The 18,754-nt window shown below is 41.2% G+C and overlaps 1 protein-coding gene across 8 annotated transcripts in view; it reads left to right on the forward strand.

Annotated features, from left to right (window-relative positions):
• Positions 1 to 18,754, forward strand: part of APBB2 (amyloid beta precursor protein binding family B member 2) — a 336,412-nt gene that overhangs the window by 260,089 nt on the left and 57,569 nt on the right. For all 8 annotated transcript variants that reach the window (XM_045018103.1, XM_045018104.1, XM_045018109.1 and 5 more), the window contains one exon: positions 7,402 to 7,529. In XM_045018103.1, the coding sequence (XP_044874038.1) occupies positions 7,402 to 7,529 (128 nt within the window). The remainder of the gene's footprint in view (positions 1 to 7,401; positions 7,530 to 18,754) is intronic.

The following is an 18,754-nucleotide window of genomic DNA, read 5'->3' on the forward strand; positions in this document are numbered from 1 at the left end:
ACTTCAAGTTAGTGCGTCTTTTGCTTCTAGATCCTAGAGGCTATGGGTGGTCTATTTTAACATAGGCTTTCTTAAACCCTCTGCCAAGTTGTTTTTCTTGTTATGCTGCTCTCCACTGGCCCGTTAGCATATGAGTTACACCAGCTTAGATTTCCTGCGCTCCATGATCCAGATGCAGAAGTGATATGTAAAGAGAATGAAAATGACATTGGTAATTGTAGCAGTGTGGCCTAGTGGATAGAACACTGGCCTGTGACTCAGGAGACCTGGTTCTGCCACTGACCTTTGGGTGATCTTGGGAAAGTCACTTCACCTCTCTGTGCCTCAATTTCCCCATCTGTAAAATGTGAATAATGATACTGACCTTCTTTGTAAACTACGTAAATCCAGACAGAGCCTAACTGGTATAAATGTACACTCTAGGCTTACTCTTTTAGATGTACCTGTGAGTCTGGCCTACTGGGGGTGAGGTTTTTAAAAACAAGAAAATTATCCCCCACCCCGCAAAAAAGGTGTTTGGTTAATGGAGAGTGCAAACAAAAATTATGATTTTATACTTTTTATGTTTCTTTGCCCGCCAGTGTTTGCTTATTAAGAAACAAGACAAGTAGACCTTCATTTCTGGGCTGATTAAAGGTTGAGAGCAGTGTGGAAGTTGAGTTGTCCAGGAGCGTGTGTGTGTGTGTGCGTGTTTGTGTTTGATTGTACCATTTTTGGGGAGGGTGGGGGAGAAAGATGTTTGATTTCTGAAAGGAATTCTCCTTTTGTCTTCCATACACTGACTATGACAGGGGTTCTCAAACTGGGGGTCAGGACCCCTCAGGGGGTCGCAAAGTTATTACATGGGGGATCGCGAGCTGTCAGCCTCCACCCCAAACCCTGCTTTGCCTCCAGCATTTATAATGGTGTTAAATATATAAAAAAGTGTTTTTAATTTATAAGTGAGGGGTTGCACTCAGAGGCTTGCTATATGAAAGTGGTTACCAGTACAAAAGTTTGAGAACCACTGGACCATGAGAAGTCACGTGTCCTTAATTGCATCAATATGGGACCTGAGGTGACAAAGTGTTTGCTAGGGGGCTAGAGCACTATTCTATCAGGCCAGAATGCTCCATGGTGGCAGTTGTGGAATGAATGATTAAAATGGAAGGAGAGGGAAGGATGCTTATTTCCATATTCCAAGATCACAGACATTTCCTCCATTTCATAGTGGGCGGACGCCATTTTTAATTCATGGCACTGCCCTTTGGCCTCTCATCGGCCCCAAGGGTGTTCACAAAATGTATGGAGCCAGTGGCTGCTTACCTGAGACATCGAGGGGTCAAGTCTTCCCGTATCTCAATGACTGACACATCAAGGGCAGGTCTCAGGAACAGGTGCAGAGAAGCCTCTATCTGGTGCGTTCCAGCTGCTGCGACCTGGGCCTCTTAATAAACGAGAAAAAATCCACCTTGAGGCTGGTCCAGCGAATAGAGTTCATTGGGGCAGTTCTCGACAACACGCAAGCCAGAGCCTTCCTTCCGGTAGCACGTTTTCAGGCCATGACAGACCTGTTCTCCCACGTAAAGAACCACCGCTCACCATGGCTCACACATGCTTGCGGTTGTTGGGCCATATGGCCACATGTACATACATGGTCAGTCATGCCAGGCTCCATCTCGGGCCACTGCAAGTGTGGCTGGCATCGATCTACATCCTCATCAGGCACGACCTAGACCGAATAGTCAGGTTGCCGGATCACATCCGGTCATCCCTGGATTGGTGGTTGGACCCCATGTAGTGTTGGAGGGAGTTCCCTTCGCGACCCCGTCCCTGGTGCTGACCCTGGTCTCTAATGCTTTGGACCTGGGCCTCCATATCAATGTCAGGGAGCTGAGAGCGGTTCGCTTGGCCTACCAGGCTTTCCTGCCCCACAGGAAGGGATAAGGTGGTGCAGGTTCTGACAGACAATACTGCTTTGATGTATTACAACAGGCAGAGTGGAGCCAGGTTGTCGGCCCTTTGCCAAGAAACTCTCCGCCTTTGGGACTTCTGTGTGCAGCATGCCATTCAACTGGTAGCTGTGCACCTGCCGGGGCCAAGAACGTGTTAGGAGATCACCTCAGCAGGACCTTCTTGTCTCGCCACGAGTGGTCAGTGCAATCTTCTGGAAGTGGCGGACTCCCCAGGTGGACCTGTTCGTGTCCAGGCAGAACAGGAAATGCCACATATTTTGTTCGATCCGGGGGATGGACAGGGGTTCCCTGTCAGATGCATTTCTCCTCCCATGGTCGGGGGCTCTGATGTATGCATTCCTGCCAGTGCCATTGATTCACAGAGTCCTAGTGAAGATCAAACAGGACAAGGTGAAGGTTATCCTGATAGCCCCCACGTGGCCTCACTAGCGCTGGTTCAGCATGCTGCTGTACCATTCGGTAGCCACCCCACTGCAGCTACCTCTTAGGCCGGATCTGCTGTCCCAGGGCTACAGCTGCACCCAAACCTGGCGGCACTGCACTTGACAGCTTGACTACTGCATGACTGAATGTGGATGAATGGAAATGCTCAGCCCAGGTCATCAGGTATTGTTGGGTAGCAGAAAACCCTCCACCAGAGCGACTTACCTGGCCAAGTGGAAAAGGTTCACATGCTGAGCCTCAGATCGGCAGGTCGGAGCTGAGCAGGCCCTGCTGTAGGAGATCCTGGATTATCTGCTGTACCTCAAACTCCTAGTTTTGTCCTGATAATCAGTCAAGGTCCAACTGGCCTCTATCTCAGCTTTTCACCCTCCATTCCAAGGCAGGTCAATCTTCGCTCACGACATGACAGGCTGGTTTTGGAAAGGTTTGGAGCATCTCTGCCCACACATCCAGGATCCCGTCCTTCCCTGGGACCTGAATCTCATGCTGTTGAGGCTCATGGGGCCTCCTTTCAAGCCTCTGGCTTCCTGCTCTCTCCTGCTTCTCTCCTGGAAGGTTCCGTTCCTGGTTGTGATAATGTCGGCCTACAGGGTGTCCGAGATCAGGGCACTTACTTTGGTGCTACCCTAAATGGTCTTCTACAACAATAAGGTCCAGCTGCGACCGCACCCGGCGTTTCTGCCTAAGATAGTTTCCCAGTTTCATATGGGACAGGACATATACTTACCCATCTTCTTTCCATAGCCTCATACGTCAGATGAGGAATGCAGGCTGCACACCCTGGATGTCAGAAGGGTGCTGGCCTTCTACATAGATGGAACAAAGCCATTCTGTAAGTCAACGCAGTTGTTCGTTGCGGTGGCAGACAGAATGAAAGGTTGCCCAGTGTCTGCTCAAAAGATTTCATCCTGGATCTTGGCCTGCATTCGCTATTGCTATTAGCTGGCAAAAGTGCCTCCGCCGGAAATCGTGATGGCACACTCGACCAGTGTGCAAGCATCATCAGTGCAGGCACCAATCCAAGAGAGCTGTAGGGCTGCTACCTGGTCATCTGTCTGCACGTTCACATCTCATTATGTACTTACTGAGCAATCTCGAGATGATGCTGGCTTTGGCAGAGCAGTGTTGCAAGCTGCACAATTATGAACTCTGAACTTTTCATAACTGTTGTTCTTCGAGATGTGTTGCTCATGTCCATTCCATTACCCACCCTCCTGCCCCTCTGTTGGAGTTGCCAGCAAGAAGGAACTGAGAGGGTGTAGGACCAGCGGTGCCTGATATACCAATGCATGAGCGCGGCACTCAAGGGGGTGCCACAGCTGCCCTACGGATACCGCTAAGGCAAAAATCTCCGACAGCCACACATGTGGGCACTCGCACACCTGGAATGTAATGGACATGAACAACAAATCTCAAAGAACAACAGTTACGAAAGATAGGTAACAGTTTTTTCATCCCAAGCCACTGTTATAGCCTTAAGGCCTGTGTTCTCTCCCCTGGTTATGACCAGAATGAAGCGCAGAGATTTCAGAGTGGAGTTTGGGAGTATGGAGGTATTTAGAACACAAAAATTAAAATAAACATGGCTTAATCTATAGCTTTGGAAAGATTGTAGATTTATTTGTTTTAAGTTATTTTGAATGTTAAATTTCTTTTCAAATTGAAAACTTTAATGTGTTTAAAATATGTGTGTATAGAACCCAGAGCTAAACATCTCTTCACAGCTCCAAATGTCTCTTCAGCTGGTTGAGACCATAATTCACCAACCAAGCCTCAAGTAGGCATTGACATGATAAAGTCAGTAATTTAATAACTTTCGTGTGTATCAGGATGACAAGTTGTTAAGTGTCTTATGATAGGCTGTGCTTTGTAGAAGACTTCATTTTATTATCATAAAAAAATCTATCTTTTCAGGAGGAGGGTGTTAAAGGAAGTTGGATCACAAATTACTGAGTTAGTACCATATTCTTCTCATCTTATTCACATGAGTAGTCCCACAGAGTCAATCTAAACGGACAAGCAATACAATTCAGACACAGAGGAGTAAATAGATTCCCACTTACTTCAGAAGAAATTCTTGTAACAACACTTCTTGGTTGGCAGAGCACTGATAGGTTGTATGGAAGAAGCATGTTTAAAGGAGGGAGCTGAAATGAAGAGAGAAAGATGTCAACAAATTGGAAGGAAATTGGACGGAATACAGAATATGTACAGCAAAAAATTAAGCTGAAAGAGTTGATTTAAGATTAAGTTTTTAGGATTCGGTAAAGATTAAAAGGACTAGTTTGGCTCAAATATTATTAAATGGGGTTGAGGATTGGGTCCATCTGTAAGTATTTCACCCCAAAGAGGAGATAATTGTTCCAGGTAGACAAGATGACATAATAACGCTTTCTCATTTCTAATTTCCACAATTCTGTAAAATCAAAGGCATGAAAGAAGACCACATAATCTGTTTTGCTGCTTTACCACATACTACATTGTCATTTTTGCCACATACTGTACAGATTATTTACCTTACGAACTATATTGCTGCAGCATGTGTCTCACTAAAAATAGCTTCCACCAACAGTCTTCTAGGATCAAACTCTTCTTTAATTTTATAGTAAAATCTCAATGAACTAATTGGGTATTGACAAGTTCATAAAATCAAAATCTTCATAAAATTGAACATCTCAAAATTACTGTAAGTATGGTGCGTAAATTGCAGTATGGTACACTACATCGCTGCTTTCTTGTCCTTGATACCACTACAAAGAGGTTTCCAGTGCATTGAAGGTATCCAAATGTGAAGGGATGTTAACTTGTTCTTCTTCAACATCAGTTTATTTATGTGACACTCCCCCACACACCCTATGGGGACCATTTAGCTGGTCATTCTCAAGATTGGTGCTCTTAAAATCGAGGTTCTACTGTATTTTATTTCCCTGAGTTGTTTTGTTTGTCAGAAGCCTTTTCCCCATGCCCCCTTTCCCTGCTCCCCCACCCCCTGTAGCAGGTTTTGCAGTCTCTTCAGAATTCTTTGACAGTCAGTGAGGTCACATAGAATGTGGCCAAGTTTATCCTGTCTCTTTGTATTTCGATTCCCAGAGTGCCTAAATAATTTCTGGTTGTCTGCTGCTACACCATCTCCATCACTATAATAACCTTTGTATAATAAGGAAACAAAAATTGTGCAAAATATATTGCAGTTGGCCTGAGCCGAGCCATCCCTTGTGTATGCTAGAATAATTTCTTTTGATTTATGTTCAGTATGTTCCATATCTGCCCAGTCTCCAACCCTATTCAGATCTTTAGAATGTAGTTTTATTGCCCTAATTCCAGCATTATGATCAGCAGATTTTACTTTCTTGCAACAATTTCTTCCAGGTCATTGCCACATAAATAAATGTGTAAATAGAAAATTGGTCTAAATACTCAGCAATGTTCTCTTTCATGAGCTATTTTCAGTCTCTTTGGTCTCTTAACAAATTCTTTATCCTTTTTCTTTTTCATAGTTGTTGTGATTTTTATAGTCACCTTAGAAATCTGAGTGACTCTTCTTGCTCTGCTTTTGTACCTTATTCCTTCCTTACTTTTTTACTCTTCTACTCTTATTTCCTTTGTGCAATAAGCTGCTTCATTAGTATTAATTCCCCATTAACCATTTGTTTATTGCAACTACATCTTCTTTTCCTCCCCCGAAATAACTTTTTGTGTGTATTTCCTTCCTTACATTTCCTCTGTCTCCTCTCTCTGGCAAGAAGTTGCCTCCTCTTTTTTCCCTCCAGATGTTGTTCATCCCTCCATGTGTAAATCCATTCCGTTACGGTCCCTTCCAAGCCAAAAGAAATGCATGACAGTCAGGGACACAGAATTAGACACACTATTAAAACCTGAGCAGTGGCAATCTGAAAAAGGGCTGCCATGTCACTGAGATGTACAAAAATAAGAGAGTAATTTCTAAATCCTTTGTCAGTATGTGATCAGATTCTTTCCACTCTGAAAGGCGTATGGTGTCTCAAGAGTGGAGAAACAAATTCTCCTTTACTAAGTGGGGACCCCCCCACAGTCCATCCCTTTTTGATCAATATTTTGTCTTAAGTAACTCCGGAATCATTTCCATGGGGTCCTGCAATTCTCCTTGGATTACTGTTTGAGAAGATATACCAAATCAGATGAGAGAAACTGATTTCCGAGCCTCCTTTGGCTGCAGTGTGTACTTCTCTCTGGGAAGCTTAAAAGACGGAACGACCTGATATTAGGGCAGAGGCAGCTAGGATATAGAGAGTACTAATAACAGAAAGAATTATCATTCCTAAATTGTCATCAAAGGGAAGAATATCACAAAAAAGTGGTTCCTTTTCTTAGAATCTTCAACCAAGAAAAATGCAAGTACTCACAAGCCGAAAGACAGGATGAAATCCTGGCTCCGTTGAAGTCAATGGCAAAACTCCCACTGACTTCAGTAGGGATAGAGTTCAGCCTCAGTGCCATCCTCTCCAATAGCCCTTCTGTGAAGTGGAAGCTGAGGAAAAGAAAGCATGGCCCATCGTATCATTTGATGTGTTTCTCCTCCTTAAAAGGTTACTGGTTTTGTTGTTTGTTGCTAAGGTTTTAATATTAAGTATTGTATTTTATGATGATTAATTTTTTTTCAGGGAAACGAATAACCAAAAAACTTGTGTATTGAATATCTGAATGTCATGTGACTTTAAGATTGTTATTAATTATACCAAGCCAATAAAACCAATTACATTTTACAAATGGAAAACAATTATTTTCTTCAGTTTCATTTATTTAAAAAAAAATAAGTAAAGTAAAATGTTACCTTGGACCTTTTTAAACAAGAAGTCAGCTTGTTTTCAAATGCACTCAGAATAAATTGAAACCTTGAGTCAATCAAATGACTCAATGATATTTAACAATGCAAATAAAGAAAACAGACACAGCTTGAGTTTTGAGCTGATTTACTTTGCATGAAGAATACATTTTATAATTTTTGTTTTGTTTTGAATTATAGGGAAAAGACATGTACCTTATACTGGAGAACGACATGCTAAATTTGGTTGACCCCATGGATCACACCATTCTTCATTCTCAGCCTATTGTGAGCATCAGAGTCTGGGGAGTGGGTCGTGACAATGGACGGTGAGTTTACAATCTCCTAAATCTTTGTTGCTTTGTGCTGTTGAAATCGACTAATGTGTATATATGCTGGGTGTATATATGCTGGCCAAGTGAAGCATCACTAATAGCCATTTTATTGTGTGATTATGTTCCAGTAACTATGGGAGTATTTATATTCATTATATTTGTTAGGTAAATTACTTAAAAAAACCAACATACCCCTTTCTTTTTCAGACCTCCTTATAGCACATTTTGCAAAATGATATTTGGATAAGATATTCAAAGGGCCTCAACTTGGCCTGTAAAGTTGTTTATGCAACTTTTATGTTCACAAAGAATGAACCTGTTTATGCTTGCTGATCAGGTACTGGAACTCCTCACTTAAAGTCGTCCCAGTTAACGTTGTTTCGATGTTAAGTTGTTGCTCAATTAGGGAACATGCTCATTTAAAGTTGTGAAGTGCTCCCTTCTAATGTTTTGGCAGCTGCCTGTTTTGTCCACTGCTTGCAGGAAAAGCAGCCCATTGCAGCTAGCTGGTGGGTGGTTGGAACCAGGGTGGACCAGCAGCTCCCCATCAGCTCCCCCTATCAGCTGTCCCTCTCCCCACTGCCCTGTGCTGCTCCTGCCCTCTGCCTTGGAGCTGCTCCCAGAGACTCCTGTTTGCTGTATGGGGGGAGCGGGGAAAAGGGCGGCTAATGTGAGGGTGTCTCTCCCTCCCCCCTGCTCCTGCACCCCGCTTACCCCATCTTCCATAGAGCAGGGGGGACACACGACGGAGGGAGGGAGCTTCTAGGCAGTAGCTGCCGTCCCAGGTCTCAGCAAGCTGATTTAATTAACAAGACAGTGTACTTAAGCCTGGGGTCAGCTACTTAAAGGGAAATGTGCATTTTTTCTCTCACACACAGGGTGTGTATGTCTGTCTGCCCTCCCTCCTTTCCTGCTGCCTTGTAGAGTGTTGTGAGAGTTAACCCTTGAGGGCTCAGTCAATTGCTAGTTCATTTAGCAGTAAGGCATTCCCTGGGAAATATCCCACCCTCTGACTCCTCCACCTCAACCAAGCTTCACAATCATCATCACTGTGTACCAGTATTAAATTGTTTGTTTAAAACTTATACTGCCTGTGTGTATATATATATACAGTATATAATATAGTCTTTCATCTGTCTGGTGAAAAAAATTCCCTGGAACCTAACCCCCTCATTTACATTAATTCTTATGGGGAAATTGGATTTGCTTAACACCGTTTTGCTTAAAATTGCATTTTCCAGGAACATAACTACAACGTTAAGTGAGGAGTTCCTGTAGTTAAGTACTAAATTACGTGAATTAGATGTGGAATAATTGTTTGCATGTCCAAAATCAAGGGATAATTTTTCAAATGTCCATAGCGTATTTATCTTGCAGGGTATACATTTCACCAATATATTGTAAAGAAAGTATTTACATAGTTCCGTTTCCACTTCCTGGTACATTACAGTTGATAAAAGTAGAAAGTAAACTTGTTTTCCCCCGCTGGTGTTTTTAAAGACTTTGATTCAGGAATGCACTTAAACATGTGTTTAGTTCCCATTGAAGTCAAGTTAAGCATATGCTCAAGTGCTTTCCTGAAGTGGGATAGACTTAAACATGTACTTAGTGCCTTACTGAGTCAGGGACTTAGCTATCTTTTGCTTCATACTTTGTGCTCATCCCCAGCCCGTCCACTTTCGTCTCTCTCTGTTTTTTTTCAGCCTTGCCACTGGCACAGATATGTTTCCTTTTCATGTGGCATTGCTGCAGAAATATAACTATTAAAATGGCTTGTGTTCTCTCTCCCAAAAGGAATGGCAGTAAATTGAATTTGTAATAAGTTCTGATAGGGAATTCAGAGTGGTTGTGCCTGGTAGCTCAGTGAACTCTTGAGCTGTTTTTTTGCTGGCTATTGTATTGTTGCACCCCGTCAGATGTAAAACAAGCTGTTTGACCTGTACATTTCTAATACATGTCACATCAGCATGTTGGCTTTCAGGGTTAGCGAAATGTCTGTTAGTCTTCCTTGGCAAAAGAAAAGTCCTGAGTTAGAATGAATACTTTCAAAAGGTGCTAGATTGATAACACTGAAAACTGAAGCCTTCTGATTAATCAGGTGGCAGCAATGAAAGCCAAGGCTTATCTGCCCTATCAATGTGCTTCAAGCTTGGCCTGAAGGGATCACTTTAAGAGAGTGACTAAGTAGGTCAGGCTTCACCATCCACAGCCTCTCTTTTGGAACCTTGCCGAGGCCACCTGTAGCACTCAGGCTTTTATGATGCAGAAACTCAATCACTGAAACCCCTTGCTCATTTCACATAAAGCTGCCAAATAGCCAGTTGGATGGTTTTGACTTTTGGTCAACACAGACCTGGTCCATATTTGAACCAGTGACCTTGAAGTGAATGTTTTTGTGACCCAATATCATCCCCCTGAGCCATTCATTCCTCTGAATGACAGGTATTTTTTGTTGCATTTTTAGTTTCTTTGGTTCAGATTTTTGAGAGATTTACAAGGACAAATCCAATTTGAAATGCTGGGAAGCAAAGAGGTTTTAACTTCTCATGAATAAAACATTAAAGTGCTTCCTTTGCTTGAGAAAATGAACCCATTTCACATTTCACTTCAAGTCAGATTTTCTAGTAGCTTTCTTTGGTTAGAAAATGGAGCATCTTTGGGGACATTTTGATATGGTACAGTTGAACAGTAAAAGTACATTATAACAAATGTCTGAGGGACAGAGAGAGGCTTTTACTGCATACCCAAATGATTTATTTACAGAATTTGAGAAGACAGTTTGCTTTTCTGTTACCTCTTTGTTTTCAAATATTTCAGATTCTCTGCATGATAAAATTATATTGTTGTGATATTTGTCCACAAATTATTAAACTCCAATACACCATACTAGATACCCACTAGTCATAGATTTATCAGGTTTCAGAAATAGCCAACATTTGTGATGTATATAACGACGTTATTACACCTGGTAGTTATAATTAGTTATTTGGAATCATTTAAGACAGTTGTACCCATTTTGCTCACTACAATGTTGAGAAAGTTCACGTGCTGCTGGATGAAATTTCTCCAGGGGTGGAGAGGCATGCATGAGCCACACTGTGCCATGTAAGCTACTAATGGGTGAGAGAGGTGAGAGAAAGCGCGAGCATGCAAGTGCAGAGCAGGTGGTCTCCATATCTGATCCAAATAGGTCAGTGCAGATGGGCTCATTGGGGATGACCTGGAGGAGAGGCCACTGATACAAAACCCTCCACGCAGGAGCAGTAACTGCAATCCCAGCCCATTGCAGTACCATGTCCTGCCCAGGGGCTGAATTCCAGCCCTGCCCAGTTTCCTGCACAAAGCCTCATTACTCTCATCTACCCATGATAAGAAATGTTTATTTGCCATAGATAATAAAATACAGATCTTAGTTAATCTTTAAGTAAAGTAATGTCTATGCTGCCTCCTGCTGAAAAGTGACTTTATTTGTGACATCAGCAATACAGAAAACCATGTCAGAGATGATGAAACCAATTTTCTCTCCTTAACATCAGAAGAGAAACTTGGCTGTTTTGTATTATAATTGAGAGTTTCTTGTTTGCACAATAAATTACTTTTTCTGATTCGTCGCTGTTGATAACAGCAAGGAGAAAACAGAATTATTGACGCTTTAATATATAAACATGGAACTAAAAATAGCCCACAATATCTCATTTGCTGTCACGTACAAAAATGTCCCTTTCAGATTTACTATGCTATGAGCTACGCTTTTTCATCAAAAGTCATTTCTCTTCCAGAGCCTTCAGGTTTTTTCTTTCCCTTGTCTGAATCTTGGTAAAGAGGCTATACGTATTTTAAATACAGTACAAAGTCTTCTTCCTTCAGGTGTTTAGACCTTGAGCTTACCTACATTTTTCTCAAATTAAGTTTGTTTAAATTTGTATGCATCTATTGGATTAGAGAGGGTTCTAGAACAAACAATACAACCATTGCCTATAAATAAACTAATACAGTATGTGCTGTTAATTAGCAGGTAATTTTTTTTCAAAACAAAGCAGCATGAGCAAAATTACAGCTATGAGTCGCCAAAATTACAGTGAGAATTTGGGGGTTATGGAGGCTCCATGCACTGAATGTTCTTTGAAGGACAGCATAAATAATGCAAGGTTTGTTGAGCAAGCCCCAGTAGCCAGAGAAGGGGCATTTGTGACAAGAGAGAACTTGAGCTATGGCTGGACTCCTAAGTTAGAGAGGTCAAGTGTGTGGGTCACAGTTAGATGCAGGACACTTGGATATAACTGGAACATACTGCAACCTGTGGTCCCTGGGATACACATCTCTGTATTCAATTGGATGTCACTCCCCTGCCCTTTTGTATATAAAGGTAAGTGCAGGCGTGAGCTCATCCTGGCAAGTAGTCTGGTCCTCAACAGGGTGAAGTCAGAGGACTCCTTGCGTACAGGTAGAGGGAGAAGCTGCCCTCATCAGAGAAAACAGAGAGAGAGAGATTAGGAGACACACAAATGCATTATCTCTTTTGTGTGTCCTGTGTGGATTAATTTTAAGGAAGTCTGTAAAATCATTACTTCTGGCATGAAATGCTCTGATATAATCTTGTTGCACATGGATGTTGTTAATATATTAATACACAGTAATGACTTGCTTTCCAAATCCTGTAGTACCATCCATAGTACACATATTCTCTTCTGTTTGTTGTGAAAGGAAGTGATCATTTAGAACAATTCAGAAACTCAAACATTTTGCATATTGAGCTATTTAAATGTCATTGCTCTCTCCAGGTCCTCGTTTTTAACAGTATTTTCCTTGTAGTAATTTGGTTGGATTTTGTGTTGGAAAGATGAAAGGTTTTCTAATGATACCTGACTGGTGATTTTCTAAACTGTGCGGTAATGAAAGATTGATGAAATATAGAGATCTGCTGATGAAAGTTTAATCTGAGGATATGTCTGCTAGTTCACCTCAGGCAGAAGAGTCTTCTGGGAGACTCTAATAATTCTCTCCATACGCAACGCTATTAACTTGACCTCTAGAGTTAATTTCTTTTTAATACAGTTCTGTGATAAGGAAAAGCTTCAGGATTTACTTGGCCATTTTGCTGACTTAAACTGTGTGATTATTTTATATGTTGAAAAGTGATTTTCTTGCCTTCAGTTAATCATGGTGTGACACTAATAATTTCTGGTGAAGTAATCTAACCTTAAGAAAGACTATTCTACCTTTTATAAAGTGGTTAACCAAACGAGTTCCTATAAGAGAGGTAGGGGTGTGTGTGTGTGTACAAATACGTATGTACTATGCTGTGACTCTGAGCTGCTGTATTTGATTACAAGTATCAGAGGGGTAGCCGTGTTAGTCTGGATCTGTAAAAGCAGCAAAGAGTCCTGTGGCACATGCATCCGACGAAGTGGGTATTCACCCACGAAAGCTCATGCTCCAATACATCTGTTAGTCTATAAGGTGCCACAGGACTCTTTGCTGCTTGTATTTGATTACATACACACATCAGAGTGCTATGACTTTGTGATAATTATGAGAGCAAAAAGAAAGTAATGTGTATATGTCTTTCCTCTTGTCCTATTTTCTGTTTCATACGCATGAAAGATACACATAATTTTCAGGGTGAAACCCATTTTTCTTAGTCATCCATTACATCTCCCTTTGTCCTGGCAGCATGATTGAGAATCACAGCAGGAAATATTAAAAAATAAGGAAAATCTTAAATGTCACTTCAGTTTTGTTTGGTTTCAAGGCAGTAAAGAACAGCTCATTGTTGGGGGGTGGGATTGTGATATATGAGGTAAGCCTGCAAATCACAGTCGTATGTTTAACTTCACTTCATGTACTGTACATACTGCAGTCAGTGCTTAAAAACAGTGAACCTTGACTTGTACTTTTCCTCACTTTAAAAAGTGCCCTGTTTCAGAGCTTCAATATCACAACTGTGAAAGCGTAAGCCTCCTAGAACTGTGAAATGTGACTCTTTTCACTTGTGAGTGGCATGATTTTATGTTACCAGTACGTATTCATTGCCACTGCTGGCTATTTCGGGTTTAGTAGAATGGTAAAGGGGCAGCACATGGAGATTAGCAGGAGAAATAATTGAGCAAGTAGGAGAGTTTCCTACCTGGATCAAAATTCACATTCTCACACAGCTGCACTCCTTTATCTTCTGTGCTTTATGAACATAAATTTCCATCTGGTACAAAAGGCAGCAGCCCAGCCACTTAGTAACAGAGGTCGCCATTAACACATTTCCCCCGATTCTCTCCTCTCTTTGCTGCTCCCCATTCACTGAGGAGTCAGGTTCAAAGGCTCTCTCGTGGTATTTAAAGCCCTTTATGGGACTAGCCCTAGCAACCTGAGAGATCATAACTCCCTCTGTGACCATGACTTCATACGACAGCTATGTTTCACCTGAAGAACACCACTGTCAGCCAACAGGGAAAAGTTCAGGCATGCTGGAAGCAGAACTTTCACAGGAACTGTTCATAGAACCGACTCCCACAAGAGATTAGATTAATCGTAGGGCTCACTGCACTCAGAACTAGATGTAAAACTAATGTCTTCAATTGAGCTTTCAGCCAATGACTTGATCACTCACACACAAAACAAACAGAAAAGCCTGTACATTTATTGAGTTATTGTTGTGACAAGCTAGGAATGAAGAGATAGTGATGATTGTTGGTGTTTTATTTTTAAATGCTTGGGAGTCATTCAGATCCTATAGTGATAGAAGCTGCAATACTGTTTAAGTACATAGAAGGTAATAGAATTATGCTCCCTCACATGCCCTACTGATATTTTGCCAATTAGTGTGTCACAATGGTGAAATATCCTACATTTTCCACAACCATTGTTCTCTTAATGTTGGCTGCTTTCATCATCTGAGTTGTTTTTTGGTGCACACAGCTGGGAAAGAGAGACTAGGAAGTATAAAGACTGTCACAGAAAGGAAAGATGCTAGACAGAGAAAAAACATGAGAACGGGGTACATGGAAACAAAGATGATGAGATCTAGCCTACTTAGAAACATGCTGTTGGGAAAAGAGACAGGCAGGCAGTAAAGGGAATCGAGGGAGACACTCTGAATCAAAATAACTCACTAAGAACAGAGGTAGTAACAGTGGTGAAATGTAAGTGCCCGAAACATAGCCTTAGAGCAGTGGTTCTCCACCTCAGCACAGAGCTGTGGCCCATGTGACATCCTTAGGGCCATACAGGTAGTATTTGGATGCGGCCCACAATGGTAAATAGATTGAGAACCACTGCTCTAGAGAAACAGGTGGGGAAGAAATTACTAGGCTTGGGGGAAGGTAGGAAAACTGGAAAAACATTTAGAACAATAAAAACATAAATGAGATGGAATAAACCACAGTGGCCCAAATTTTCAAAACCTGGGTGCCTTAAAAATAGAACCCTATATCCCTATTTAGGCAACTAAATAACAATGCCTGATTTTTCTGAAGTGTGGAGTACCTGCAATGCCCGTTAACCTCATTGGGATTTGTGGGAGTTCACTACCTTTGAAAAGCAGATGCCTCAGTACAGATTTAGGAGCCTGACTTTAGGCACTCAGGTTTGAAAATTTTGGTGCAAATGACAGCACTATAGTTTATTAAATATTAGGGCTGTCAATTAATCGAAGTTAACTCACATAATGAACTTAGAAAATTTAATCATGATTTTTAAAATTAATCGCGATTAATCACACTTATAACAATAGAATACCAACTGAAATTTGTTAAATATTTTTGGATGTTTTTCTACATTTTTAATATTGATTTCAATTACAAAACAGAATATAAAGTGCACAGTGCTCACTTCATATTATTTTTTATTACAAATATATGCACTGTAAAAATGATAAACAAAAGAAATAGTATTTTTCAGTTCACCGAATACAAGTACTGAAGTGCAATCTTTTTATCGTGAAAGTGTAATTTACAAAGGCAGATTTTTTTTTTTTGGTTACATAACTGCACTCAAAAACAAAACAGAGCAAAACCTTAGAGGCTAGAAGTCCACTCAGTCCTACTTCTTAGTCTGCTAACTGCTAAGACAAACAAGTTTGTTTACATTGACGGGAGATACTGCTGCCTTCTTCTTATTTACAGTGTCACCTGAAAGTGAGAACAGGCGTTCACATGGCACTTTTGTAGCCAGCGCTGCAAGGTATTTACATGCCAGATATGCTAAACATTCGTATGCCCCTTCATGCTTCGGCCACCATTCCAGAGGACATGCTTCCATGCTGATGACGCTCATTAAAAAAACAATGTGTTAATTAAATGTATGACTGAACTCTTTGGGGAAGAATTGTATGTCTCCGGCTCTGTTTTACCCGCATTCCGCTTATATTTCATGTTATAGCAGTCTTGGATGATGACCCAGCACATGTTTGTTTTAAGAACATTTTCACAGCAGATTTGACAAAATGCAAAGAAGGTACAGATATGAGATTTCTAAAAATAGCTACAGCACTTGACCGAAGGTTTAAGAATCTGAAGTGCCATCCAAAATCTGAGAGGGACGAGGGGCGGAGCATGCTTTCAGAAGTCTTAAAAGAGCAATACTCTGATGCAGAAACTACAGAACCCAAACCACCAAAAAAGAAAATCAACCTTCTGCTGGTGTCATCTGACTCAGAGGATGAAAATGAACATGTCTGCTTTGGATCGTTATCAAGCAGAACCTATCATCAGCATGGAAGCATGTCCTCAGGAATGGTGGTTGAAGCATGAAGGGACATATGAATCTTTAGCACATCTGGCATGTAAATATCTTGCGATGCCAGCTACAACAGTGCCATGCGAATGCCTGTTCTCACTTTCAGGTGACATTGTAAACAAGAAGCAGGCAGCATTATCTCCTGCAAATTGTAACCAACCTTGTTTGTCTGAGCGATTGGCTGACCAAGAAATAGAACTGCGTGGACTTGTAGGCTCTAAAGTTTTATATTGTTTTATTTTTGAATGCAGGTTTTTTGTACATGATTCTACATTTGTAAGTTCAACTTTCATGATAAAGAGATTGCACTACAGTACTTGTATGAGGTGAAATGAAAAAAAATTGTTTTTTACAGTGCAAATATTTGTAATAAAAATTAATATAAGGTGAGCACTGTTCACTTTGTATTTTGTGTTGTAATTGAAATTAATATATTTGAAAACGTAGTAAACATCCAAAATATTTAAAATAAATGATATTCTATTATTTTTTAACAGTGCGATTAATCACGGTTAATTTTTTTAATCGCCTGACAGCCCTATTAAATATTTTATTTTTAGATTTGAGTGCACTGTCAAACTAAAAAGAGTTGAGATACTCTTGAAAGGTATCTGGGGAAAAGAAACTACATTGGAAGAAGAAAAAAGTCTCAGGGGAGCTTCCACACTGACGTGGCTGGAAGCTGCAGGAGTTCAGTGGATGAAGTAATCATATTCCCAGATAGAGACTGCCTGATGGACACTACTTGGTTTGAACCACGGTGAAGCGCCTCCCATTCTCTTCACTACCCAACTCAACATGAGATATTTTGGGAGGGGTATGTGGCCTTAAACCAATAAAAGAGACACCGATCAGCCTACACGAGCATTGTGGAGTTTGGGTCTCCCACTACAATTGTGATGCTTTGTTCCCCCTTGCTATAAAATACTCCAGGTACAAACAATAGAGTGTAAATCTTTAGAGCTAGAGAATGGTTTAGAATGGCATTTTACAGCGCTTTATATATTTTTCAGATAAACTTGAGAGGCCCCAAGATAGTCTTATCAGCATCCCTTTAAAATACTGGTTGAAACATTATAAAACTTTATCTATATTTCTGGTGTCCTGGTTTATGATCTCTCAAGGCTCTCCTAGGGCTAATCCCATAAAGGGCTTTACATACCAGGAGAGATGGAAGCTAATCAAGCTATATTCGATTATGAATTATAAATTTAGTATTTTGAATTAAATTACTTGACCAAGAAGGGTTGAAAATGAAGTAGATTTGAGCAGGGTTTGTGCACCTGGCTCTTTTGAAAAGATAATACCAGTTCTAAGAGTGCGTAATTATAGCTTGAATCTTCCAAACGTGAGACACCATTAATCAGTATTACTCAATCCCCTAGGCCCTCGTAACCTCGGAGTAAGGACAAAACAGGCATCATGCTAATAGGGCATAGGGTAGAGACTGTATTGAAGGAAGGGGACCTTTCTAGCTTTTCTGAGCCACATTCTCAAGAGGAATGCAGTTGATTTGGTTTTGATATTCCTGGTGAGAAATAGCCATCTTCTCTCTTCTCCTTTTCCCCAATGCAGCTGCATATCTGGGTACTTCCAAAGCACTTCCCCACTCTTGTTAATAAAGTCATTTCTGAGGAATTGTCTATATGAGAAAGCTGCATTGGTGTAACCTGAATCAGTTTTTAAACCAATTTAATTAAACTGGTGCAAAAGGCTGTGTGTCTGTTCTTATTCTGGTTTGAGTGGCTTATTTTAGGCCTGGTCTACACTAGGGGCGGGGGTTCGAACTAAGGTACGCAAGTTCAGCTACGCGAATAGCGTAGCTGAACTCGAACTACCTTAGTTCGAACTACTTACCCGTCCTGACGGCGCGGGATCGAAGTCCACGGCTCCCCCGTCGACTCCGCCACCGCCGTTTGCGGTGGTGGAGTTCCGGAGTCGACGGGAGCGCGTTCGGAGTTCGATATATCGCGTCTAGATGAGACGCGATATATCGAACTCCGAGAAGTCGATCGCTACCCGCCGACCCGGGCGGGTAGTATGGACGTACCCTTAGTTTAGTTAAACTTGTTCCTTAATGACTTAAGCTAAACCAAAATAAGCCATCCTTATACCAAAATGAAAGTGTCCACACAGCCTTTTGCACTGGCTTACCTATATCGGTTTAAATTCACACCTTAAGTTTTAGTGGTGCAACTTTGTGGTGTAGACAAGCCTTCAGTCCTTTCTGCCTGATGCCACCACCAAAAGAAAATGTAAGTATGTCAGATGTATTAAAATGTACACTTACCTACCAGTACATCTTTACATGTGAGCCTGGTGTGTCACTCTATCTCAGTCTCTGTGGATCAGGGCTTTCCCTTCTGACTGATGTTCCAGAATGAAGTGCATGTCTAGGGAAAATCCTAGCCTATGGAACCATAGATCTATGGTAACAAGGACGTGGCTTACACACAAACAACACCCTTACAAATACTGTAGCAGCAAAA

The sequence above is a fragment of the Mauremys mutica genome, chromosome 5 (assembly GCF_020497125.1).
Source record: "Mauremys mutica isolate MM-2020 ecotype Southern chromosome 5, ASM2049712v1, whole genome shotgun sequence".
NCBI lineage: Eukaryota > Metazoa > Chordata > Testudines > Geoemydidae > Mauremys > Mauremys mutica.